Source organism: Sorex araneus, chromosome 5, assembly GCF_027595985.1.
Source record: "Sorex araneus isolate mSorAra2 chromosome 5, mSorAra2.pri, whole genome shotgun sequence".
In the NCBI taxonomy this organism is placed as follows: Eukaryota; Metazoa; Chordata; class Mammalia; order Eulipotyphla; family Soricidae; genus Sorex; species Sorex araneus.
Window position 1 is genome coordinate 39,981,702 of NC_073306.1, and position 25,019 is coordinate 40,006,720.

The window sequence follows — 25,019 nt, forward strand, 5'->3', positions numbered from 1 at the left end:
GCCACTGGACCCTGTATGGTCACTGTTCTTTCCCGCGCCCCGTCTGTGTCCTGGCTGCCCACCCTGCCCATCCCACAGCGCCAGGCTCGGCCCCAGAAAGCCCTGCACCCCGGAACTCAGTGTTGGCCAGGCCCCTCACCAGACGCTCCACAGCAAGAGTGTCCCAGCGAGTGTGCACGCGAGTGTTGGCCCCCTCACTGGCTGAGGACTGCTGGGGACGGCCCGTGCACCCACAGGGCCGCGCAGGGCAGCTGAGGTGAGTGCGGAGAAGCCGGGCTGCCTCTTCCTGCTCCACCTCCTCCCCTCCCCTCCACCGCCATCCGAGAGGTTTCCTTCCTTCCTTTCCTCTTTCCTTCCTCCCTTTGCCTAAATTTAGACATAGACAGAGCTCCGTGCAGTGAGGGCAGACTTGTCGAGGTGGGCCAAGCCTGCCACAGTGCATGGGAGACCCACTCTTGTCCCAGAACCTGCACACAGACCCTGGTCACAGAAGGAACAGAGGCCTGGGAGCTGGAGAAATAGTACAGCAGGTAGGGTATTTGCCTTGCAGGTAGCCAACCCAAGTTCTTGGCATCCCACATATTCCCCCGAGCAACACCAGGAGTAATTCCTGAGTGCAGAGCCAGGAAAGGAATAACCCCTGAGCACTGCCAGGTGTGAACTGAAAACTAAAAAAACAAACAAGGAACAGAGGAGGTGACCAGTTCTCTGACAGTTCTTTCTAGGGGCCCCTGTGCCCCTTGTCCAGCCCTCCCCACACAGATCCACAGCTCCCCAGCAGCCACAAGACCACTCCTGGCTCTGTCCACACTGTGCCTGTTTGACCCGCCCATACCTCAGCTGTCACTGAAGGTGCCATTGCTCCAGCCCTCGAGTCCTCTGCCTGCTCCTGCTTGGCCAGAGCTCCACGTGCAGCCTCGGGCCCGTCCCCAACCCCTCAGCCTCAGGGGGATTGGAGTCCCCCAGACCCCACCTTCAGTACAGCACTTGCCCAGACGTGGGGCAGCAGCTCCGGGGGCAGGGACCTCGTTTGCGAGTCTTGGCACCTGTGGCTGAGCATTGCGTGGCGGGTGCCCCAGAGCTGTAGGCTCGTGCATCCAAACCTCTCACGTCACATCAGGCCTGTGTGCCAGGGGTGAGGCGGGCGAGGGGCTGAGGTCATCACTGTGGATCCTGGGTGTGGCCCTGTGGAGGACACAGACTTCAGGGTGTCACTGTGGGGACAGATACCACCGGGCTCTTCCTGAGCCTGAACGTGCAGGAAGGAAGATGCCAGAAAGGAGGGTGCGGCTGGCAGCCTCCTATGTCCAAGCCCAAGAGTCACACAAGACACGAGGTTCCCGTGGGCTATAGTCCTTTCCTGATCCCCGGTGACCTCCAGGGCGGGCTCCAGAAGCCAGGCCGGAGCTTCGGAGCCGTCCAGCATCCGGAGCGGGAAAGGCGTCTCATGGCTGGCTGCTCGGGTGCCAAGCCAAGACAGCTTCCACTTCTCGCCACGCCCTCTTCCCCCGCCCCCCACGGCCAAGTCCATTGAGCAGCTGGGCACACTGACTTCTACCCTTCCACTCACTCCTACTTTCCCCTCACCCACTCCCCTGCTTTCCCTACACTCTCCCAACCACGTGGAGCCACATGGCAACCAGAGTGAGCTTTGAAAAGTCATGTTTGGGGCTGGAGCAATAGCACAGCGGGTAGGGCGTTTGCCTTGCATGAGGCCAACGCAGGTTTGATTCTTAGCATCCCATATGGTCCCCTGAGCACCGCCAGGAGTAATTCCTGAGTGCAGAGCCAGGAGTAACCCCTGTGCATGACCAGGTGTGACCCAAAAAGGAAAGAAAGAAAGGAAGAAAAGAAAGAAGAAAGAAAGAAAGAAAGAAAGAAAGAAAGAAAGAAAGAAAGAAAGAAAGAAAGAAAGAAAGAAAGAAAGAAAGAAAGAAAGAAAGAAAGAAAGAAAGAAAGAAAGAAAGAAAGAGGGGCCGGAGCGATAGCACAGCGGGTAGGGCGTTTGCCTTGCACGCGGCCGACCCGGGTTCGATCCTTGGCATCCCATATGGTCCCCCAAGCACCACCAGGAGTAATTCCTGAGTGCAAAGCCAGGAGTAACCCCTGAGCATCGCTGGGTGTGACCCAAAAAGAAAAAAAAGAAACAAAGAAAGAAAGAAAGAAAAAGAAAGAAAGAGAGGAAGAAAAGAAAGAGAAAGAAAGAAAAGAAAGAGAAAGAAAGAAAGAAAGAAAGAAAGAAAGAAAGAAAGAAAGAAAGAAAGAAAGAAAGAAAGAAAGAAAGAAAGAAAGAAAGAAAGAAAGAAAGAAAGAAAGAAGAAAGAAAGGGGCTGGAGTGATAGCACAGCGGGTAGGGCGTTTGCCTTGCACGCAGCCAACCTGGGTTCAATTCCCAGCGTCCCATACGGTCCCCTGAGCACTGCCAGGGGTCATTCCTGAGTGCAGAGCCAGGAGTAACCTCTGTGCATTGCCTGGTGTGACCCAAAAAGCAAAAAAAAAAGAAAGAGAAAGAAGATCCTGTTTGGGGATGGGGGCATGTATACTAGGGCCACAGCGCTACCTATAACAGTCCCAGTTTGTCCTCAGTCCCACGTCCAGTTCGCACACGAGTACCGCCAGGGGCCACTCCTGAGCACAAGCTGTTCAGGAGCTGCTCAGACTGAGCTCACTGCTGGGTGTGGCCCAACAAATGACAGTCATCCCTGAAGGCCAGCGTTAAATCCCAAGGACCCAACCAAGCTCTACTGGGGAAGCCCCTGTTAAAACTATCAGGGGCCAGAGATAGTACAACGGTAGGGTGCTTGCCTTGCATGCAGCTGACTCGGGTTCAATCCCCAGCATCCCCATATGGTCCGCCAAGCACTGCCAGCGTGATTCCTGAGGGCAGAGCCAGGAGTAACCCTTGAGCATTGTCAGGTGTGGCCCCCCAAGCCCTCCCAAAAGTATTTTTTTTTTTTTTTTTTTTTTTTTTTTTTTTTTGCTTTTTGGGTCACACCTGGCGATGCACAGGGGTTACTCCTGGCTCTGCACTCAGGAATTACCCCTGGCCGTGCTCAGGGGACCATATGGGATGCTGGGATTTGAACCCGGGTCGGCCGCGTGCAAGGCAAACGCCCTACCCGCTGTGCTATCTCTCCAGCCCCTCAAAAGTATTTTTTAAACTGTGTTTTAGAGAATTTGGGGGGCATACCCAACTATTTTTGTTTTGGGGTTACCCTTGGAGGTTCTCAAGGAGTTACTCCTGGTTCTGCACTCAGGAATCACGCCTGGCAGTGCTTGGTGGGCCATAGGGGGTGATGGGCATCAAACCTGGGTCAGCTACCTGCTAGGCAAGAGTCTTACCCACTGTTCTATCACTCTGCCCCCCCCCCCCAATCTTTTTTCAAGTCCTGTTGGGGCCAAGGATCTGGCTGAATGGTCAATTCACATGTCCTATGCACGTGAATTGCATAGGAAGCCCTGAGTTTGATCCCCAGAAACAAGATAGTCTAATTTTGTTCCCCTGCTTACACCGCCTGGCTTCTGTCCCCTGCAGTCACGTCCAGAAGCCCGTCCTGTCTAAAATTTCCACACCGAGGTCCACAGCTGACGCCCTTTCAGCCCTCAGCCTCCTTGTGCATGGGCACACAGGCCCAGCTCCCGTCTCGGGCGCACTTGCTGGCTGGTGGCAGCAGCTGTTCATGGTTCTCCACTTGTTTTTCCTCTCTTTTCCCTTCGGTGAATAAAGACCATACGCACTCTGGTTGTGACGCGGGGGGTGGCATATGGTTATGTGACTGATCCCAAGTGCTTCCTGCTGGGATGTGGGCGTGGAGCTGGGAGTCCAACTCCTGGCCTTAGGTCCACAAGGCAGGTAGGCGTCCCACCATCGAACCAGCCCAGGGCGTCCTCATTGGCTGTTCTCTCGGTGTTTTGTTTGGGGGCCACACCCAGCTGTGCACAGGGCTTACTCCTGGCTCCGCACTCAGGGTCACGCCTAGTGGGGCTCAGGGAACCCTATGTGGTGCTAGGATAAGAACCAGGGTGGGCCACATGCAAGGCAAGCACCCTACCCGCTGTACTATCACTCCAGCTCTAACATTGACTGCTCTTTCTGGAATGTTCTCTCCCCAGCTATTTGTGCAGTTCCCTCATTTCCCTCTGTTCAAAATGTCACCGGCAGAGGCCATCCCTGACCATGTCTGCTTCGTCTCTGATTCTTCCTGAGCTTTACTGTCATTTGTACGTAGTGCAGCCTGGCATCTGAATGGCCGATGACGTGTCTGCTGACTGAGGGCAGAAACCTTTCCTGCGTCCATTTGAGGATGGGAATGTAGGGAGCTGGCCATCACAGGGACCTGGCTACAGCTAGAGGCGAGGCGAGGGACACCAGCGACCCCCACCAGAAGGCAAGTTCTCTGGCATTCAGGGTTCAGTGTGAAGACATGACTGGTGGGACCCGAGCCAGGAATGCAAGTCCATTTGGCGCGCAGATGCAGGCTTAGGCAGCCCCGCGCCACCCTGCTCACTTGTGTTCACACTGAGCCACGGGCACCCGAGGGCACAGCGCTGCTCTGTGCCAGCAGCTGTCACCTTTCAGGCAACTGACCACTTCACAAAGGCATATTGTTAGGCTTTATTTCTTTTACATTCGGAGGGAAAGCCCTGCATAGAGACATTAGCTGTGGGGGTAAATTAGCCACAAATTGAATTTCAGGAGTGATCCAAAGGCAGCTTGGGGTCTGGTGAAGGGCAAAAAGCTCAAGGTTGCGGGTAAAACTGGTCAGGAGCAGGGTGGGGAGTGTCTAACATTCAAGCTGAGCATTCAAGCCCACCCATCTCTTCTCTTCATGGGACCACACACCAGTGGGGGGACCTCAGAGCCTCTCATCCCTCCTGCATGCTGACCAGGAGGGGCTGGGCTGAGGTGGGTAGGGAGTTAGCAGAGCACCTGTGCTTTTCCAGAAGGGCCCTCAATACCCACATTCATTCATCAGTACCCATGACTTCATTGCCAATACCCATGACTCCATTCATCAATACCCATGACTCCATTCAATACCCATGGCTCCAACTCATTCATCAGTACCCTTGACTCCATTCATTCATCAATACCCATGCCTCCATTCATTCATCAGTACCCATACCTCCATTCATTTAATACCCATGACTCCATTCATTCAATACCCATGCCTCCATTAATTCATCAGTACCCAAGACTCCACTCATTCATCAGTACCCATGACTCCACTCATTCATCAGTACCCAGACTCCATTCATTCATTAATACCCATGACTCCATTCATTTTACAAGTGCATGCTGGCCATTTCCCGCAGCTGTCCGGGGTGCTGAGCCGGATGTGAACAGAGAGGGTCCTGAGTTCCCTTCTTTCCTCCCTCATCCAAGACTCAGGCATTCCCTAAACCCCCAGACGGATAAAGCCAGCCCCCTCTTGGCCACTGGGAAAGGGGGCTCAGAATAAGCCAGCTGCTGTGGGTCGCCTAGCCCCCAGCCCCTGATCAGTCCCCCCAACCTTAGAGACCTGTTTTGCCTCAGTTTTCACCACATTCTGACCCGCAGGAGGACCACGAAAAACTGGGCAGAGGGTGTTGGTGTGAGCTGGAGAGGCAGGTGCAGATGGGCTGATGGGGTGGGGGGTGTAGGGGCATGTAGCCCCCCAGGATGAGCCGTGTCTTCTTCAGGGACCAGCATGCCCCGGCCCAGCTTCCCGAGCCAGGGTCCCACCGCCCTCCCCACCCAAGCACATTTGCACTGCTCCAGACCTGTGCCAGAGCGCTGTCAGGAAGTGCTGCAGAGGAACCAGAATTTGCAGAGCCAGAAGCAGGAAGGGAGCACACACACACGTGAGGGGTGTCACACATTGTGTCACCCTTCAATGCCCAGGGCCAATCACAATAGCCTGCAAGGTCAGTCTCCCCCGCCCCAACCACACACACCTCACAGCTGTTTCAATCCAGCTCCCAGCCCATTTTGGGGTGCTGCCCACGTCTCCGCCCACCGTGCCAGGCTCTCCTGGGCCACTACCCCACCCCCAGGAGCCCCGCCATGTCTGAGTGCCCAGCGCTCCAGCCTCAGACACCTGCGTCTGCCCGGCCCCGCTCCCCAGGTGGGTGAGCTCAGCCTGGGCGTTCCCTGGCTTGTCTCTCAAGGACTCTCAAAGACATTTCCTACCCAGTGGCTGGTCTGCCGCCCGCCCGCCCTTGGCTGTACAAAAGCAGCTCAAATCCAGCACCACCAAATGAACCTCGACACCCCACATAAGCTTTCCGGGGGGCTCAGGTCAATGAAGCTCCTCTCTAATGTGCCCACTGACCCACCTTCAGATCCCCCCAGAACTGACCCTACCTTACCTCCTCCACCCACCCGCCCTGCCCATCTGTCCCCACTCAGGCTGGGCCTCTGCTTGTCTGGTGTCCACCAGCTGACACAATGCTCTCCCCGTTTTGTCTCCCACCCATGATGCTTTCCTGGTGGAAAGTCCCCAGCAGCTCCCCACTGACGTCCTGAGAAGCGAGGCCCTGGCGCACTTGATCCCAGAGTAGCACGCATGCCTGGCCTGCTGGAGGTTCAGTCCCCGCAGACACCGCACACGCACACACCAAACGGTACAGTGCAGGCCCTGTGAGCCAGGCTCTGACCTCAGGACCCTCACTCCTCCCTGGACTCCCAGCCCCAGGGTTCCCATCTCACTGCAGACGTCCACCTTGGGAGCACCCCGAGGTGCTCTCCACCCCACCACCTTGTTTCCATCGTTCTCCCCGGGAGGTGACCTTCCCTGACAGCCCAGAGCTGGTCACTAGGCGGTGCGAGCACAGGCCTCCTGATCACGGACGGGTTCATGTGGGGACAGAGCGGGCGTGCAGATGCTCGGCACTCGGACATACACTAGAGTCTGGGCAGCAGGACTTGCCCCCGGCCACCCCCAGCCTTGCAGGCTCCCCGAGCCTTGTCAGTCCCCAGAGCCACTCCTCACTCACCCTCCCAGGGTTCATCTGGCCTCTGCTTGAACCCAGTCCTAGAGGGGGAGGGGGGTGCCTCCAGGCGGGGGGGATGGGGAGTTGAGGGGGTGTCAGTGGCCCGCAGGCCTCAGGCAGCGCCTTCAGCTATGTCTACAATTTCCTCTCCCCCTTCTTCCCCTCCTCTCCAAGGCTCTGGCCAAGAAGGCCTCCCCCTCACCCCAGCCCCAGCACAGGAAGGGGGGCCCTGCAGGAGGGGCTGGCTGGGAGTCGGGGCAGGAAGAGGCCTGGGCAGCCCACGGGGATCCGGACACGGTCCACGCTGGGCCCCGATGGAAACGCACCTAAGTGGTGTGGGGGTCAGTGAGGAGGGGCATTTCCATAGGGCCCTGGGGGTCTGGTGGGGGAGCACAGGGACCAGCAGAGGCCCCTGGCGGGGTTCTGCAAGGCTGGCTGGACCTGGCTGCCCGCCCAGGTCCAACACTCATTAACCCACAGCTCCGGCACTGGCCAGCTGGACACACGTCAGCTGGGGCACTGGGGGGGCCGGCGGAAGACGAGGGGGAGGCAGTCTTCCTGGGGGAGGGCACCCCTGGTGAGAGCAAGGTATAAGATGATTTAGCGGCAGGTTCTTCGATGGGGGACAGTGGACTCCACTCCTAACATCTTGGCAAAGCCATCCAACCTCTTTGAGACTCAGTTTTCTCACCTGTTAAGTGGGGATGCTCCCCTCATACAGGGGTGTTAGGATGGAAAGAGACCTTTATTGCAAAGGGCACGGCGGCCCGGCCAGCTTCATCTTGCTTGTTATTGTCATCAGTGGCCCAGGGCGGTCCCTGCGCCCGGCCTCCCCAGCGGTTTCCTGTGGGAGCCGAGCCCCGGGCCGGCTCCCCCTCCTCGCGGGTGCTCTCCTCTCCTTTCCTCTCCCCTTCCCGCCGCCCTTCCCTCCGCCCCCGCCCCGCCCCGCCCCGCCCCTTTCCTCCGAGGAAACTTTCCGCCCGCTGGTCCCGGCCCGAGTCCGGCCCGCGCTGCCGCGGCCTGGGAGCCGAGCGGGCGGGCGGACGGGGCGGGTGCGGGCCGGGGCCGGACGTCGGACGCGCCGGGGCGGGCAGCGGGAGTCGGGGCGCAGGCGGTGGTGAGTGAGCCCCAGCTCCGGCTGGGGGGCCGGGCGGGCGGGAGTGGGGGTGCTCCCCGCCCCCGGGAGTGCGGAAGGCGCCCGCGTCCGGGACGCCGAAGCCGGCCTCGCCCCAGGACCCCCCGCCGGGGCGGAGCCTCCGCCTCCGGGCCGAGGGACGGCGAGGCGCACGGGGAGGACCCCCGAGTTCACTCGGCAGCCGCTCTGCACGCTGGAAGCTGGGCTTGCTCTTGCAGGAGCAAGAAAGCGGGGTCCCGCATCCTCCGTGCCTGGCGGCGGGAGCGTAGGGATCCGGCAGGCTGCCGGGGGCGCTGCCCCCGCCCGACAGCAGCATGGATGCCCCACGAAGGGACATGGAGTTGCTCAGCAACAGCCTGGCGGCCTTCGCGCACATCCGCGGTGAGAGCGGGCGCCGTGGGCGGGGACCCTCGGGGCGCTCTCGGGGCCCCACTCCACCTCTTCCCTCCCCACCGCCTCGCCGCTGCCCCGTCTCCTCTCTCCCAGCCCCGCGAGCCCCTGCCTTAAGTTCTTCGCCGGGGCGCCCCTCACGGGCGCCGGGAGTGCTCCGCCCCCAGGGCCCCTCCGTGACCGCTGCCCTCTGCCCTGTAGCTAACCCGGAGAGCTTCGGCCTCTACTTCGTGCTGGGCGTCTGCTTTGGCCTCCTGCTCACCCTGTGCCTGCTGGTTATCAGCATCTCGTGCGCGCCCCGCCCGCGGCCCCGGGGTCCCGCCCCGCGCCGGGACCCCCGCAGCAGCGCCCTGGAGCCGGACGAAGACGATGACGATGACGACGAGGAGGACACAGTGACGCGACTGGGCCCCGACGACACGCTGCGGGGCCCCGAGCTGTCGGCCGAGCCCGACGGGCCCCTGGTCAACGTGTTCACGTCGGCGGAGGAGCTGGAGCGCGCGCAGCGGCTGGAGGAGCGGGAGCGGATCCTGCGAGAGATCTGGCGCACCGGGCAGCCCGACCTGCTGGGCACGGGCACGCTGGGGCCCGGCCCCGCCACCACCGGCACTCTGGGCCGCATGCACTATTACTGATCGCCCCGGGAGCGCTGGACACGCACAAGCGAGCGCAGGGCTGCCCAGGGCTTAGGGCTGCCCAGGGCTTGGGGCCGCCCCTGCCCACGGTGCTCAGGGGCCCCATCTCGGCCGCTCCCCCGGTGCTATTGGACATCGCCCCACTCCCTGGGATGCACCATCCCCTCCACAGCCAGAGCTGGGGGAGGGCAGGGACCCCATCCCATGGGGAAAAGGACAGTAAAGAGGGGGTGACCAATGAAAGCTCCATTCTCAGTGACTCAGTCTCCCTCTGTTACTCCACACCCCACCCCCGTTTCCCTTGGTGGTTGCTGTCATGCTGGGGGGGCCCAGGGCTGAGGACCGCCTCCATCCACCCACCTGGTTCCCCGACACGGGCTTGCGTTTAGGCTGCATCAACGCAGCTCAGTCGCCTCGCGGGTCCGGCGCACATTCCGGCGCTCCTCGCTTGCACCCCTGCGCCCCCGCCGCACAGGTCCGCGGATGACTGTGAAGCACACAGCCCTGGGCCCCTGACCCTGCCGCGGGCCTGTGCGCCTGTGTCGCCGTGCGTACCCCGCAGGGCTGTGGAGTCGGTGGCAACCCAGGTACCTTTCTGTGGGTCCTGAGCCGACGACAGTGGGGGCAAGTGGGAGAGGTGGGCGCCCCTCCGCCGGTGTGGGGGGGAACCGGGTCTCAGAACCCTACCCGCCCGGCGCGCTGCGGGTCTGGCGTCGGGAGACACCCTCCCCCACGCCACCCCCATCCGGTGGATAAAAATAGCTGAGCTCAGGCCTGGGGGACCGTAATGGGAGCCACATGTTGGCCAGATGTGCCCGGGAGAGACCGCCAGGAATGTGGGGGGCGGGGAGCGCCGGCCCGCCCCGCCCCAAGGAGGCAGGCGCAGCGTGCGCGGACACCTCGGACTTTACTTTCTTGCGTTTCCAGCAGCCCCGGACAGGGACAGGGACGTGGGGGGCCCTCCCCGGCCGGTCTGCTACGTTTGTGCGTGCGTCTGCTCACCCGTGGTGCTCGGGGCGGCCGGCTCAGGCGTCCTCAGCCCCAGCTGGACCTGGTCGGGAGAGGGTGTCAGGGCTCAGGGGCTCCGCGCCCGCCCTGGTGGCCCCCGCTGGGGCGCACCCCACGCACCTCCAGACTCTGGCGCGTCTCCTTCTCGCTTTTCAGCTCCTCCCAGAGGTGGCCCAGCTTCCTCCTGCGGGATGGGAGACCAGAGGGAAGCGCTTAGACGCCCCCACTTCCTTCCCAGCCCCTCCGTGTCCTTCCCACTTACTCCATCCGCTCCCCCATCAGCTCCAGTGCCGTCTTCAACGCCTTCACCTCCTCCGTGAGCTTCATGATGCTGCTGTCGTAGTTGCCGTCTGGGGGACTCTGGGCGGCAGGGGAATGGACTGTGGAACTCTCTTGAGGGTGCGGAGCCAGCTTGACGGGAGAAGTGTCATCACCTGAGGAGGGCGCCTCTTCTTTGGAGGACCCCACTTTCAGGGTTGCATCCGGGTGGGCAGGAGGCTGCTCTGTGGTGGGAGGGGGCAGCAGCTCTGGCGAGGGGACCTCCAGGGACTGCGTCTTGGTGGCCCCGGGAGACTTGGCATCCTCCAAGGAGGAGTCACTGGTTTCAGAGTTGCCTAAGGTCACCTCAGAGGGGGCCCCCTCCGTCGGAGGGACAGAGGCTTCTGGGTCAGGGGTCTCCAGAGGGAAGGAGCCGTCTGTGGTGAAGGGCTTGTTCTCCGGAGCCGGGGTCTCCTGTGGAGCGAGGGTCTTATCTGGCGTCAGGTGCTGTCCCCGAGAGGGGTTTCTCTCTGCCGTCCGGGTCCTCTTTGGCGTGCCTCGCTTACCCGGCACGGGGCTCTTTGTCAGAGCGGCAGCCTTGGCTGAACTGCTCTGCTCTCCCTTCTGTGGAGTGGACGCCACGTGTCAGCTGGGAGGGGCCCCTGCACCGGCACCCCAGCCCGCCCCACTCACCTGACCGGCAGCAACATGGGATTTGGATCCCTTCTTATCAACATGGTTCTGATCCCCGCCGAGGCCTAGGAGAGCAATACCTCAGGCCCCGGCCTCCTGGCCTGAGCGTCCCCCAGCTCTGCCCCCCTGAGGTGCACTGGACACTCACCACTGGGGTTCTTGGCGCTTTCTCTGTCAGGTGTCCAGGATAGCCTGGAACAGGGTCCATCAGACCTCGGGTCCCAGGCCATGGGTCCCAGGTGGGATGCAGGAGGATTTCCTGTCCTCCCATCCCCCCAGACCCCCCCACCTCCCCCTTACTTGGCTTTGCTGGGCCCCGGAGGAGAGGCAGCTGTCCCCATCCTTTTGACTGCAGGGAGCACGGTTCTTGGCACCATCTTTTTTTGTTTTATTGGTTTTACTTCCTTAATAGGATCTGGGAAGGGAAAGTGGGTAGAATGTTCAACACCAGATGTGCCCAATATCCACAACCCTGGCTTGCGTGGCTGAGAGCTGGGGTCACACCAGGCTCTTGCACAGAAGAGCATGTACTTTCTGGCCCCTTCACAGAGCCAACAGCAGCCCCTGGCACCACCAGTGCCGCCCAAAAACAAGCCACAAAAAGCAGGCTTAGGCTCTGTTTTGAACCACATCCCACCACCCCGCCTTAATTCAGGCTTCATAAACGCCAGGCCCTGCTTTCCTCATTCTCTGCATCTTCCAGACCATGGCAGGACCTTCCCACTTCCAATCCACCTGCTTTTGGCGCCTGAGAAATAGTACAGTGGGGGTATGGCTCATGCCTTGCATGCAACCCAGGTTCGATATCCGGCTCCATATGGTTCCCTGAACCCTCCCATGAGTCATCGACTAAGCGCAGAGCCAGGAGTGAGCCTTAAGTACTGCCAGGTATGGCCCAAAACAAAAAAATTAAATAAACTCAATATACCCTCCCTTGAACTACCCTGTTGCTCTATTGCATCTACTCTGTAAGAAAACTCACCAGTCTTAGATCTGCACTGTCAACAGGCCAACAACTCCCAACTTTCATCCCTAGCCTCTTCCTCGAACTCATATCTCCCTGCCTCTCAATATCTCTGTATAGAGAGCTGATGGGCATCCCACTTCCCGTGTGCAGAGCTAACCCCTTGCACTTCCTGCCCTGTGTGTGGGCTCCTTTCCCAGTGCTGTCTCACCTGTTCACCTTCCTGTTCCAAGGTCAAATGAGGAGTCTTCCCCAGTCTATTGCCTCTGCCACACCTCTATACCTTCAGTCCATAGCTCTTTTCCACCTTCAAAATCCATCCTGAATCCAGCCACCTGTCACCTGCTCCAGCACTAAGTACCACAGAGTCTCCACCTGTGGCCACCGCCCATGCAGGCTTTGACTACAGACAGGGAGATCGAGTAAATCCGGCAGAGAAGGTGGTGGTCAGAGACTGCCACGCTGAGAGGGGGGCCTCTAAGTGGACAGACACATTCAGGGACATTCATATCCATGGACTCTGACCCTAATGGTAGTCACACACACACACACACATCCCACAGCAGGTCGCAATGGTAGGAGCATGGAGCCAGGAGCCAACACCAGGCTCTTCTGCCTCCACACCTCAAAAGTGGCATGAGAAGTCGGGGAGTTTGCATGATCTCTCTGCACCTCAACACTTGCAAGCCATCATCACCACGGACATCCTGCAGGCGGCAGTGAGGTCTGAGTGGCAGTCTCGGGGGGTGTTGGAAGACGTCATCAGAGACAAGCATCCCTTACTCTACTGCACTACACTTGAGGCTCGGGCAGTTGTCATGCTCGTTACGAGTGAAAGGCCTGTGGCACCCCAGTGTCCAGCACTTGGAGTCAGCCACAGTCAATGAAGGGGCATATATTCTTTTGCAGATACTCTACTACTGCAGACTTAGCAGACTGCAGCTGAGGGTAAATATAATTTGTATATGTACTGAGAAACAAACAACAACAAAGAAGCCAATACCAGCTTGCAACTTGACTTGCTTTAGTGTAATATTTGCTTTATTGCAGGGATCTGGAGTCGACCCTCCACATCTCTGAGGCATGCCAGTGGCAAGAGCTCAGTAAACAAACTTTGAATGTTTTTTGTAATTTGGCTGGTTAGGCAGCTCTAGAGAGCCTCCTGGATGGCAATGATATCTCATTTGGGGTGCTAATCTCGTGTGTGTGTGTGTGTGTGTGGGTGCGCACACGCGTGCATGCGCACGCATGCATACTCGTGCATATATGTATGTGGTGCCAAGTATTGAATCCAGAAAATCACTGCAAGGAGTAGACTCAACCACAGAGCTCCATCCACAGTCCTAGCTCTGGGGTACTTGCTAGACTTGGAAACTGCACAGAGGGACTACAGAGATAGTAAAATTTAGCTCCTTGGAACTAACTGGGTTCCAAGTGGGTAGGTCACTTGCCTTGCATGCAGCTGACCCAGGTTTGACCCCCAGCACCCAATATAGCCCCCCAAGTGCCTCCAGGAATGACCTCTGAGCATACAGCCAGGAGTAAGACCTGAGCACTGCCAGGTGTGGCCCCCCCAAAACAAAACAAAACCAAAAACTGCAGGGGGAACCCTAAGAAAGGAGGAACTGGACCAGAAAGGTGAGTGGGCAGCATTACATGTAGAGGGAGGGAGGGAGGGAGGGAGGGAGGGAGGGAGGGAGGGAGGGAGGGAGGGAGGGAGGAAGGAAGGAAGGAAGGAAGGAAGGAAGGAAGGAAGGAAGGAAGGAAGGAAGGAAGGAAGGAAGGAAGGAAAGGAAACAATGCAATATATAGGATAAACAGATGATCCAATATAACCAAGAGCTGAGAAGAGAACCAGATAACTCCAACTGGAGTGAAACAAGGAGTAAAATGTTGAAGGCAGTGTTTAAGGGCAAGGCTAGAAGCAGGCTGAGGAAGAAAACCCTTGGCCACAAGGCAAGAAGTGGAACGCTGGATCCAGAGGCCCAGCCCATTCTGAGGCTCTGCAGATGGGCTGGAGGATGAGGTCAGCTTGAGAAGCGTCCGAGCTTCCCCGTGTTCCTCCCTTCCCAGGGCTGCCTGCCCTGCTGGCCCTCACCACCTGGTACCAGTGGCCATTCCTTCTCTTGAGTGGAGGGGGGCTGAGGGCAGCAGTGTTACTGCTGTGCTTGAAAGGTACTTAGTTTGGATATAACCTGGGACTTTCTACTGTTTGCATAAGTGCGATACCAAAAACGCAAATAACCCAAGGAATAAGAAACAAATGGGACGTCATCCAAACTGCAGCAGGGAGGGAGCTCAGCAGCAGGACATTTGCCTTGCATGTAAGGAAGTCTGGGTTTGACTGCTGGCACGAAAAAACATTTGTGACTTAAAATTAAAACAATATTTTTTTTGCCACGCCCAGCTATGGTCAGGGCTTACTCTTTTCTTTTCTTTTCTTTCTTTTTTTTTTTTTTGCGTCACACCTGGCGGTGCACAAGGGGATCATATGGGATGCTGGGAATCGAACTCAGTTCGGCCATGTGCAAGGCAAATGCCCTACCCGCTGTGCTATCGCTCCAGCCCCTCAGGGCTTACTCTTGTCTCTGTGCCCAGGGATCACTCCTGGCAAGCTCAGGGTAATAAGTGTAGTTCCAAGGAGCTAAATTTTAACTTTTTTATTTTGCTTTTTTGGGTCATACCTGGCAATGCTCAGGGGTTACTCCTGGCTCTGCATCTCAGGAATTACTCCTGGCAGTGCTCAGGGGACCATATGGGATGCTGGGAATCGAACCCAGGTCGGCCGCGTACAAGGTAAACGCCTTACCTGCTGCGCTATTGCGCTAGCCCCCCCTCCCCCAATTTTAACTTTTAAGCACCAAGAACAATGAAAGTGAAAGAGGAGTCAAGGTGATAGTTCAAGGGGCTGGAGTACATGCTCGGCAAGCACTGGGCACCAGGTTTGATCCCAGCACACATGCCCCCCAGCATGCTGGGGAAGAAAGTCCCACAAGGAAAACTAAAAGAGGGCTGGAACAGTAGTACAGCTGGTGGGGGCATTTGCCTTGCACATGGCCAAGCCAAGTTCGAACCCTGATCCCCAGTACCCTGTGTGGTCCTAAGCCCTCTAGGAGTGATCCCTGAGCACAGAGCCATGAGTAATCTCCAAGCAGCACCAGGTGTGGTCCAAAAACCAAAACCAGACCAGTAAAAACCAGTAGGAGCTGAAGCGGTAGTACAGGGGGTAGGGTGTTTGCCTTGCATGCAGTCAACTTAGGTTCAATCCCCGACATCCCATATGGCCCCCCAAGCACTGCTAGGAGTGATTCTTGAGTGCAGAGCCAGGAGTAACCCTGAGCATCACTGGGTGTGGCCCAAAAACAAATAAAATAAAAATTTTAAAAAGATAGTAACGTGTTGGGGCTAGAGTGATAGCACAGCGGGTAGGGCGTTTGCCTTGCACGCGGCTGACCTGGGTTTGATTCCCAGCATCCCATATGGTCCCCTGAGCACGGCCAGGAGTAATTCCTGAGTGCATGAGCCAGGAGTCACCCTTGTGCATTGCCAGGTGTGACCCAAAAAGAAAAAAAAAAAAGAGGAAGAAGAATGTGCAGCATTTGGGACCTCCAACACCGCTAGACTGTGAAACGGTGCATCTATTTCAGTGAACTCTGACAATCCTTCCCAAAGTCAAAGTGAGTTACCTCATCACCCAGCAATTCTTTCCCAGGCAGGTACCTGAGAGAAATGGAAGCATGTCCACTTCAAAAATCCATTTGTGAAGGACTAGAGAGACAGTTCAGAGGTCATGGCACTTGCCTTTCGTGGGGCTGCAGTATGACCCTGGCCCAAATCTTGGCACCATATATGGTTCCTGAGAACTGAGCCAGGTGTGGCCCCTGAGCACAGACCCAGGAGAGCACTGTGGTGTGGTCCCTGAGCTCTGCTGGGTGTGGGGGAAAACAAAAGACAGTCCATGAAAATTTATAGCTATACTTAGTCCCAAACTAAGTTCCTCCTTCCCGTCTGGGGAGTTTCCTTCCTTTCCCTTCTATTTTCCAATAAACCTTTCTATTTACGAAAGAAAAAGAAAGATAGAAAGTTTATTGGCAAAAAGTGGAAACAACTCAAAGTTTCAGCCAGTGAATGGATAATAAAAGGTAGTGATTCACACAATGGGTTATTACTGGACAACAAAAAGAAGTGATGGCAGACAGCTTAATGGGGGAGGCGTGTGTGCAGAAGCCCTGGGTTCGACTGCTGACACTGCATGGTCCCCACAAGCACCACCAGGAGCAAGCTCCAAGCACATAGTTGGGAGTAATCCTGAGTATAGCCAGCTCCGGCTCAAAAACCAAAGAGTAAACAAAATAGGGCTAGAGAAATAGTACAGCAGGTAGAGCGTTTGCATGCAGCTGGCCCGGATTCAATCCCGGCATCTAATTACGATCTTCTGAGCACTGCCAGAAGTGATTGATCCCTGAGTGCATAGCCAGGAGTAACCCCTGAGCATCGCTGGGTGTGACCACCTCCCTCCCACACACACACACACACACACATACACACACACACACACACACACACACACACCAAAAAAAAGCAAACAAAACACAGAGATGATGAAACGGATGCCAAGTTCACAGACTGTGCGGTATCAGGTGTCGAAACACTAAGCCTGTCTACTGGGCCATGGTTCATGAGGCTGGTGCGGGAGGGAACGGGGTGGGGGGGAGACTGTGCAGGAAGAGTGGCTAAGCACTGCAGGTTTTGGAAAAAGTTCTCAAGTTGTCATGGTATATGCTTCAGAGCTCTGTGAGTGAACACATCACTACAAACTCCTGCACTGTAAATGCCTGCATTGCATGGCAGAAAAATTAGATCTCAAATAACAAGACTGGGGCGAGGGGTGGGGTGGGCAGAGACAATAGGCCAACTTCAACCACAGGCCATCATTTGCTAACACCTGGACTAACCGTCCCCATTAAAAGCAGAGACTGAGCCAGAAAGATAGAATAGTGGATACAGTGCTTGCTTTGCCTGCAGCCAAGCTGGGTTCCATCCCCAGCACCCCATATGGTACCCTGAGCACTCACTGTTCAGGAGTGATCCCTGAGTGCAGAGCCAGGCATAACCCCTAAGCATTGCAAGCTATGGCCAAAACCCCTAAATAAAAAAATAAATAAAGACAGAGATCACTAGACTCAATAAAAACAGTAACTTCCAACAGAGTTCATAGAAAAGATACATCATACAAGTAAGCACAGGAGAATGGATATGTTACCTTAACATCATACAAAACACATTTATAACACAGGGCGCCTGGTTTGCAAGCGAGAAGACAGTGAGGCTGAGCTTGATTCCTGGCCCTGTGCCACGTGCCAAGGTGTGACCCCCAGGGGATCTGCTGATTGAGATCTTTGGCACCACTAAAAAGTGTGTGTGATCCCTAGGCAATGACAGAACTGGAAGGAGAAATTGGAATCGAACTGAAACAGGAATTGAAATAGAAATTGCCTAATTCAACCGCAAATTAGCGAAAGGTTTGTTCAGGAGAAAGGTTAAGCCTGTGAATTTAAACAAGTTTACCTGGCAAACTTCAAGAGCAGCCACTGAAATTACAAAAGTAGGTGTACAAAAATCACAGCTAAAAAAAGCAAAATAAGAAGGCCAGAAAGAGAGTTTAGGTGCTTGTCTTGCGTGCGGGTGACCCGGGCTGCATTCCTGTTCCAAGGAAACACATTCCCCACCAGCACCACCCGGAGCTGGGCACCACCTCAAAATGTGAGCGAGCACTGCCACTCCTGGTCGTCAGAGAAATAACAACCAAGGGATGAGAAGTGGGGATATAACCTCCAAGAGTCAGGAGAGTGGGTCCCTTTGGGGTAAGGAAGCAGCAGGACGCACAAGAGCGGCACATAGAGCGTGGGTTTCGGTGACGGACCATGGGCGTTCATTAGCGAGTTTCAAAGCAGAGCATAATGTCACATCTGTTCTTTCCGTATGCAGATTATGATCTTAAAGCATAAATAAGGGCTGACACACAGCCCAGTGTGCTGAATATAATATACTCTACATGCAGGAGGCCTAGGCTGGATCCCTGGCACTGCCCCCCAAACAGAGCTGGTGGGGGCAACCCCTGAGCTCTGCTGGGTGTGGTCCCCCCCGCCTGCCCAACCTGCCCCCGCCGGAAAAAAAAAAGTCAATCCATAAGCAAAAAAAAAAAAAAACACTTTCCCTCGGGCTGGAGTGATAGCACAGCGGTAGGGCGTTTGCCTTGTACGCTGCCGACCTGGGTTCCCAACATCCCATATGGTCCCCTGAGGATGGCCAGGGGTAATTCCTGAGTGCAGAGCCAGGAGTGACCCCTGAGCATCGCTGGGTGTGACCCAAAAAGAAAAAAAAAAGACACTTTCCCTGCAGACACCTCCAGAGAACTTATCTCGGACATGGCACAGGTGGGCGGACTCCCAGGTGCACAAACCTGAGCATCACGTGAGTGAAATAAGTCTCACACTGCAGGCCACAAACACAGAAATGAGCGAATTCCCCACCCCAGTGCCACATTCCTGAACCCCCCCGCCACAGACATTCTTCCCAGGCGCTTCCCCGTGGAAGGGAGTTGCTAAGGGACTCGACTGGACCTGGACCTATACTGGGTGTGTAGGGCCCACCGGGGAGCACCCCCACTCCAAGGCTTTTCAGGCACCCACCTGAGTCCCGTGAGATTTGCCGTGGGGTCAGCTTCTTGATCTAGGCAGAACAGAAGTATCAGAAGCGAAGTGCCCCTAAGTTTCATTTCCAGGCCACCCTTACTTAGGTGTCACCCTCTGTCCAGGAGCACCCTGAGCCCCCACTTCATCTAGAGGAGTGGGCAGCCCCCCACCCCCACCCAACAGGCCCCATACGCACCGGGGGTGTTGGCAGTACGAAGTTGTCGGGGAAAAGTCCCCTCCTGCCTTGGGACTCCCCTTCCCACCAGCCTTTGTCCTCTGTGGTCTGTGAGGGAATGGGTAAGGCGTGGAGGTGCGCCCTACCTGATCTCCAGCCTCCCTCCTCCGCACCCCTCCTCCCTGCCCCGCGCCCTCACACCTTCCTCAGTACTTTCACAACGTCCCCCTTCCGCAGCGCCAGCTCGTCTGTAGCCTCGGGCTGGTAGTCGAACAGGACCCTGTAGGTCTCAGGGTGGTAGGCTAAGGGGAGGTCAGTGACCAGAAGGCAAACCTCCCTCCCCCACATCAGCAGAGGACCCCTCCTCCCCAGCAGCTGAGCTGGGTCCCCCTAACCCCAAGTCAGCAAGACTTGAGGAAGTTCCAAGGGACCCTTAAGACCAGGAGCTCACCTGTCCGCAGGTAGTCGGGAGGACTGTCCTGCATCAGGCTGCACAGCTGGAGGGGGAGGGGAAAAGGGGACAATTGGTATCTCTGCTCCCCCTGCCCTCCCCCTGCTCCCTGAAGGAGCACACCCCACCTCAGGCAGATGCCCACTGCCCAGTTCCCACTCTTTACCTTGGGAGGCTGCTCTAAACCAGGGATGATGGAAGGCATGTCTGTGTTACCAAGACCTGGTGGGGGGAAAAGAGGTAAGGGGATGCTGATACAAAATGTACAGAATGGGGGAGGGGACATGGAGCTTGCAGTGGGTGACCAGTTTGCGGAATCCCAGGGTCCAGGTCTCACTTGGGGGCCCACTGTCCAGCAACTCCACAAAGTTGGATGGCAAGGCTCCCAGCTGCCCGTTCTTCTTCCCCAGCCACCAGCCGTCCTCAATCTGGGGGGAGGGAGGGAGCACGGAGGGGTATCTGCTTCTGCCCAAGGGGTCTCTATAGAAACCTTACACCCTCAAGTGCGCCCCATTCTGCCCGACCACCTCATCCTCCCTTTCCCATCGCCCACACCCTCCAGTCGGTGCTCCTTTATCTTCCCTCAGCTCCCCGCCCCTCACCTCCTTTATAACTTCCACTATCTCCCCAGCTTGCAGTTCTAGCTCGTCTGTCTGCTCCGGGATGTAGTTGTAGTTCACTTTGCACCATCTTTGGGGACCCCAAGATTTGGCGAGGTGACCTAGGTGGAACAGGGAAACTCTGGACAGCTTGAACTAGGAGCCCCGGTGCAAAGGGGGAGCTGGTCTGCGGGGGAGGGTGGGCCAAGAGCCCTTTTAAGTATTCAAGCCACGCCCCAGGGCGGAGCATTGTACTCAAGAACCAATCAGAGACGGTAGAGCGGCCTGGCGGCCCCGCCCAGAGCGGCACTGGCCGCTGCGAGCTGGGGCTGGCCCGGGCCCCGCAGGCGTTGCTGGCCGGCCGGGCCGCCCGGGCGCTTACCTCGGCGGCGCGGACAGCGCGGTCTCCGCGCCTCCCCGGTACCGCGCAGACTTTCCGGGATCTCCTGGGAACAGAGTCGGTGCGGAGGCCTCAGTGCCCCGGCGGCGCGCCCCGAGCCCCGCGCGCCCCCTACCCGACCCGCCGGGCCTCACCAGCACCAGGCGCTCGGGGAAGAGGCCGCTGTGGCCGCCCAGCTCTCCGCGCAGCCAGCCCCGGGCGGGCCCCGGGCACACCTGCCCGACCACGTCCCCGGGCGCCAGGCTCAGCTCGCCCTCCTTCTGCGCGCGGTATCCGGCCAGGACCAGCACCTCTGCGGCGGACGGGACAGGTTCGGGCTCAGTGCGGAGCAAGAGGCGGGGAGCTTTAATCGGTGCTTCCCCACCCACCCCGATGAGCCGCCCCAAACCCTCTGCACCTACCCATGGCGTCCGGGGGCCCTTCCTGAGCCGGGCGGGAAGCACAGTGCGGGCCCACTGGCAGCGGAGCACTGGCCCGCGCTGGGGTGGGACGAGCCGCGGGTGCGGCGAGGGAGGCGGAGACTCGAGCCGATAGGTCAGGCTCCCGGTGCAGCGCTGGGTGTGGGAGGGGGCGGGCGGACGCGGCCCCCCTACTCGAGTGAGGCTCACTGGGGGTCTCTGGTCACTGCTGGTCACAGTTCCCACATACTCCTCCAGGCCCGGTCACAAATTCCAGACTAGACGCTTCCCCTGGGCTCCCGCCCACCGTGCATTCGGCGCTTCCGCAGCCAGTGAGCGTTTAGCTACAGGGGAAAAGGTGGGGAGAGGCACATACCTGGGCAAGGGCCCAGGGGGGGCAGCAGGCCGCAACCGCTCTAAGGCGGGGCCCCGGCGGAGGGTGTGGCTGCTCTTGTACAAAGCTGTTGCTCCTCAGCTTCCTGCTCTCACCTCTGAGCTGTGTCCCTGCCACCAGGGAATGCAGAAGCCCCCCCTCTCAGGCGCTAGATCAGAAAGCACCCCTGGGATACTTGGAGACAGGCAGGGATGAAACCTGTTTTTCCATTTTCACTGCTCATGGCACAGCCAAGTCTAGAATGGCGAGGGGCTCGAAAGGGCCCACCTAGTGCCAAGTGAGGTTGAGGAGGAATGCAGAAGGCTGAGCCTGCCATCCATACTCTGCCCCACGACCTTGGAAGCCAGAGCCCTTGCTTATGGCAGCAGAGAGCAAATGCACTGCTAGTTCCACGGGTGTACGAGCAGATGAGGTAGAACCACGAACATGACTGGAGGTGAGGAGTTCAGAACGGCAGGACTGGCTGCCCCTGGGATTCAGAGGGTGGCGGTGCTGGTGGAGGGGCTGCGGCACAAGTGTAGATGGTTTGTCTTTTGGGTTGTCCAAGTTATTATGGGAAACACACACACACATGCACACACACACAATGACACACGCCCCCAGTGTGACAATGACCAGAGCGCTTTTACATCTGCCACTTCATTTTTATTTTTATTTGCAGGAGGAGTTGAAACAAATTTTAAGTGTTTTCATTTTTTTCCCCTAAACATGAATCATTCAAGTAAACCAAGTTTTAACTATAGAAATGTAGCAAAGTAAGGAGAAGTAGCACAACAACCCAATAGGCAAAGGTTGGGGGGGAAAGAAGGGGTGCAAACTGCATATAATATATGCAAGAATGCTTTATGATTCGCCTGCTCAGGACTGCCTCCCCGGAAGGCAAGCACAAGAACCCATTTGAAGAGGATGCCCCCCACCCCAACATCTGAGAGAATGTTTCAACTTAAAGCTCAAGGTTAAAACAAAACAAAACAAAACAAAACAAAACAAAACAAACAAAAAAAAACCCAACCCCCCGAAAAAAAAGAAAACAAACAAAAAACCAAAAACACCCCCCAAAAAAGCCCAAAACCCACTAATCACCCAGCTATAACCACCGTCCTTAATCAATCATAGGAGTTTTTCATTTTATAAAAAGATTAATAAAAAATATTGAAAAAATTATTTTCTCATCTTATATTTGTAAAGATAATAGAATTCAGAAGTTTCTTAGAAAACAGACCAGGAACTGCCACCCAGCTTCTACTCCTGTTGAGCTGAAGATCAGCAGGGCTAGAAAGTTGGGACACTGGAGCTGCTGGTGGAGAAGGGGAAGAAGCCCAGCCCAGAAGAAATCAGAAACTATGGGGGGGTGGGGGTAGGGAGCACGTGGGATGTGTTTAGGAGCGTTGCCATATGTGATAGATACATGGCTGGACAGCAAAGGGGATGATGCACAGAAAGGCCTTAAACTCCTCCTCAACATACAAAACCGATTTTTTACAAAGATCCAAGCAGTTTGGTCCCAAACTGAGGTGAACACTTCAATGTTTATTCACATGCTGTTTTCTCTTTATAGAATCAAAGTTGTCCAAATTAACTCTAATGTTACTACATATGCCTAAAAAAGGGGGAGGAGCTTTGAAAATCAGGAAAAAAAAAAAGAATGAAAATCATCATATTAGTCTTCTTAGCTCCAAATGAAATGAAATTAAGAACAAAACTGTTGGTTTCTAATAGGGAACAAACCAAAATCCAAGTATCATTCTCCCCTACCCCAGCCCAGCCCAGCCCAGCGCCCACACGCCAACAAGAAAGGAGAAACACAGCTAAAGCCCAATGTGTTGTGTTCTGCTCAGAGCTGGGCCTGACCCTAGCTCCACAGCCGGCTGCCTCGGTCAAGCGGGACACAGCGGCAGGTTGCTTTCAGCTCTAGTGGGACTCTGCACGGCTGGTGGGGGTAGGGGCGAGGTGTTCACACAGTCTTCTTGGGGCTCCTCTGTTTAGCTCCTCACCAGCCATCTTCCCAGCACCTCTCCCCTGGGCAGGGGCTCCCGTGAGACTGGCCCTTACTCAGTTGTGGGCTGTAAATTGTCTTTCTCTTCACGGTTCTCTGTCCCACTCTCGTCATCTTCAATCTCCCCTTCCTCTCCACTGAACTTGTCGTGGGCCCATTTGGGGCTGGTGCTGGATTTCCGGAACATGAATCGACCCCGGCCCCGGGGAAAGGCTCCTCGGCCACGGCCTCGGCTCACCCACTTCTCATTGCCTTCACCTTCACGGTCATCATGCTGAGGGGTAAGAAAAAGGCCATCAATGCCAGAGCAAACAGTTAACGAGAACCCGATGCCCACACAAATGGGCCTTCCTTTCCCTATGCCTTGGCTGGGCCTTTTGTTCCTTTCTGTCCTCCTTCCTCTCTGATGCTACTCCAAAAACGTAGATTCATTTTCGAAACAATAATACTCAAGTGCCAAGGAATTCTAAGGCAGTGACTTGGGCATTGTAATACCAAAGATGATGGAGATGAGAAAAACTTTTTACTGAACCAGTGAAAGGCCTTTATTTATTATTATTATTTGCTTTTTGGGTCATGCCTGGCGATGCACAGGGGTTACTCCTGGCTTTGCACTCAGGATATACCCCTAGCGGTGCTCAGGGAACCATATGGGATGCTGGGATTTGAACCCGGGTCGGCTACCCGCTGTGCTATTGCTCCAGCCCTGGGAGGTTTTTTTTTGTTTTTAAGGCCTTCAAACTTAATAAATGAAACACCTAATCTCCCCTCCCCTACGTAAATGAGGAAACTGGCTTATGAACAGCAAGCAACTTCCTACTATTTATTTAGTACACCATCTCTCAAGAATAGATTTGAAAAAAACCATACCAAGATGTAAAATGACAGAATGTGTCCTGGTTGTCAGGCAGCTCACAGAGAAAGCAATATTTGAAACACACGTGGGGCTGGAGGTCTTCCAAACTCTCCCGATACCAAGTTAGTAACAGGCAGTACAGGCAAGAGCAGAAAACCAATTCCCAGGGCCCAGTGATGGCACAGTGGAGAGGGCAACTGCCTTGCACACAGCTGACCAAGGTTCTATCCATAGCACCCCATATGGTCCCACTAGGAGCAATCCCAGAGCACAGCCAGGTGTGGCCCCAGAATAAAGTGAAAACCTACAGGAAAGCAAAGGTGGCTGTGTGGTTATCTGCACAAAAAAAACCTGCTTCCTAGTTGTACAACTGACAATACAAACACTAGCCCTTCTGATGGGTGATGGCAATTCTGTATTTATCTTAGTCACGACACCCAAGAGTCATAATCATTTGAATCTGATGTTACTCTGACATAGCAAGACCAAGAAGGCTCACTCAGGCCAGTAATGCACCCAGAAGACCCAAAACGTAGTATCAGAAGCACATAAGGTGCCAGGTACCTAGAATCAGCTTAGAGCAGAGGTTCCCAAACCTCTCTTTACAGAAAATAATAAATAAATAAATTTACTCAGCTCCCCTCAACTGTACCTGAGGCTACTATTGCCACCCCCAGATCATGGGGCACCCACAGAGGGTGGGTGAGCACTTTGGGAAACAGTGGCCTAGATGAAAGAACTCAGTGTTCAGAGCTGTCTTTCCTGTCTTTCACAGAAGGGCAGAGCTGTATTCTAAGGGGAAGGTGATGGCTCAATCCCTGGGTAAATGCTGGAGGGAGGAGAGTGGGCATGAAGCTAGCTCAATGAATGAAAAAAAAAAAAAAAAAAGAAGTGCTCATCCTGGAATACAAAGATCTTAAGATGATAAACCCTTTCAAGATGAGAACAACCATTCTTCCAGGACTATGTTGTCTATGTAAGACGCCTATATAGGTAT

General features: G+C 56.1%; 3 protein-coding genes across 3 annotated transcripts in view; 1 reads left to right on the plus strand and 2 right to left on the minus strand.

The window, feature by feature from the left end:
• The first annotated feature begins 7,719 nt into the window (after window positions 1-7,719).
• Window positions 7,720-9,388, plus strand: EVA1B (eva-1 homolog B). Its single transcript, XM_055139767.1, has 3 exons — window positions 7,720-8,092; window positions 8,329-8,491; window positions 8,702-9,388. Exons 2-3 carry the CDS (start codon window positions 8,425-8,427, stop codon window positions 9,133-9,135), a joined length of 501 nt encoding a protein of 166 aa, XP_054995742.1. The 5' UTR covers window positions 7,720-8,092; window positions 8,329-8,424; the 3' UTR covers window positions 9,136-9,388.
• A 142-nt stretch (window positions 9,389-9,530) lies between these two features.
• On the minus strand, window positions 9,531-20,783 carry SH3D21 (SH3 domain containing 21). Its single transcript, XM_004614326.3, has 17 exons — window positions 20,780-20,783; window positions 20,513-20,670; window positions 20,361-20,424; window positions 19,982-20,100; window positions 19,717-19,807; window positions 19,546-19,601; window positions 19,380-19,425; window positions 19,130-19,230; window positions 18,950-19,036; window positions 18,751-18,790; window positions 11,395-11,509; window positions 11,243-11,286; window positions 11,095-11,159; window positions 10,406-11,025; window positions 10,264-10,327; window positions 10,138-10,186; window positions 9,531-9,622 (listed from the first exon to the last, which is right to left on the minus strand). Exons 1-17 carry the CDS (start codon window positions 20,781-20,783, stop codon window positions 9,531-9,533), a joined length of 1,815 nt encoding a protein of 604 aa, XP_004614383.3.
• A 1,019-nt stretch (window positions 20,784-21,802) lies between these two features.
• THRAP3 (thyroid hormone receptor associated protein 3) overlaps window positions 21,803-25,019 on the minus strand; it is a 47,501-nt gene continuing 44,284 nt past the window's right edge. Inside the window, exon 12 of the mRNA XM_004614247.3 lies at window positions 21,803-23,440. Coding sequence (XP_004614304.2) covers window positions 23,219-23,440 — 222 coding nt within the window. The 3' untranslated portion in view covers window positions 21,803-23,218. The remainder of the gene's footprint in view (window positions 23,441-25,019) is intronic.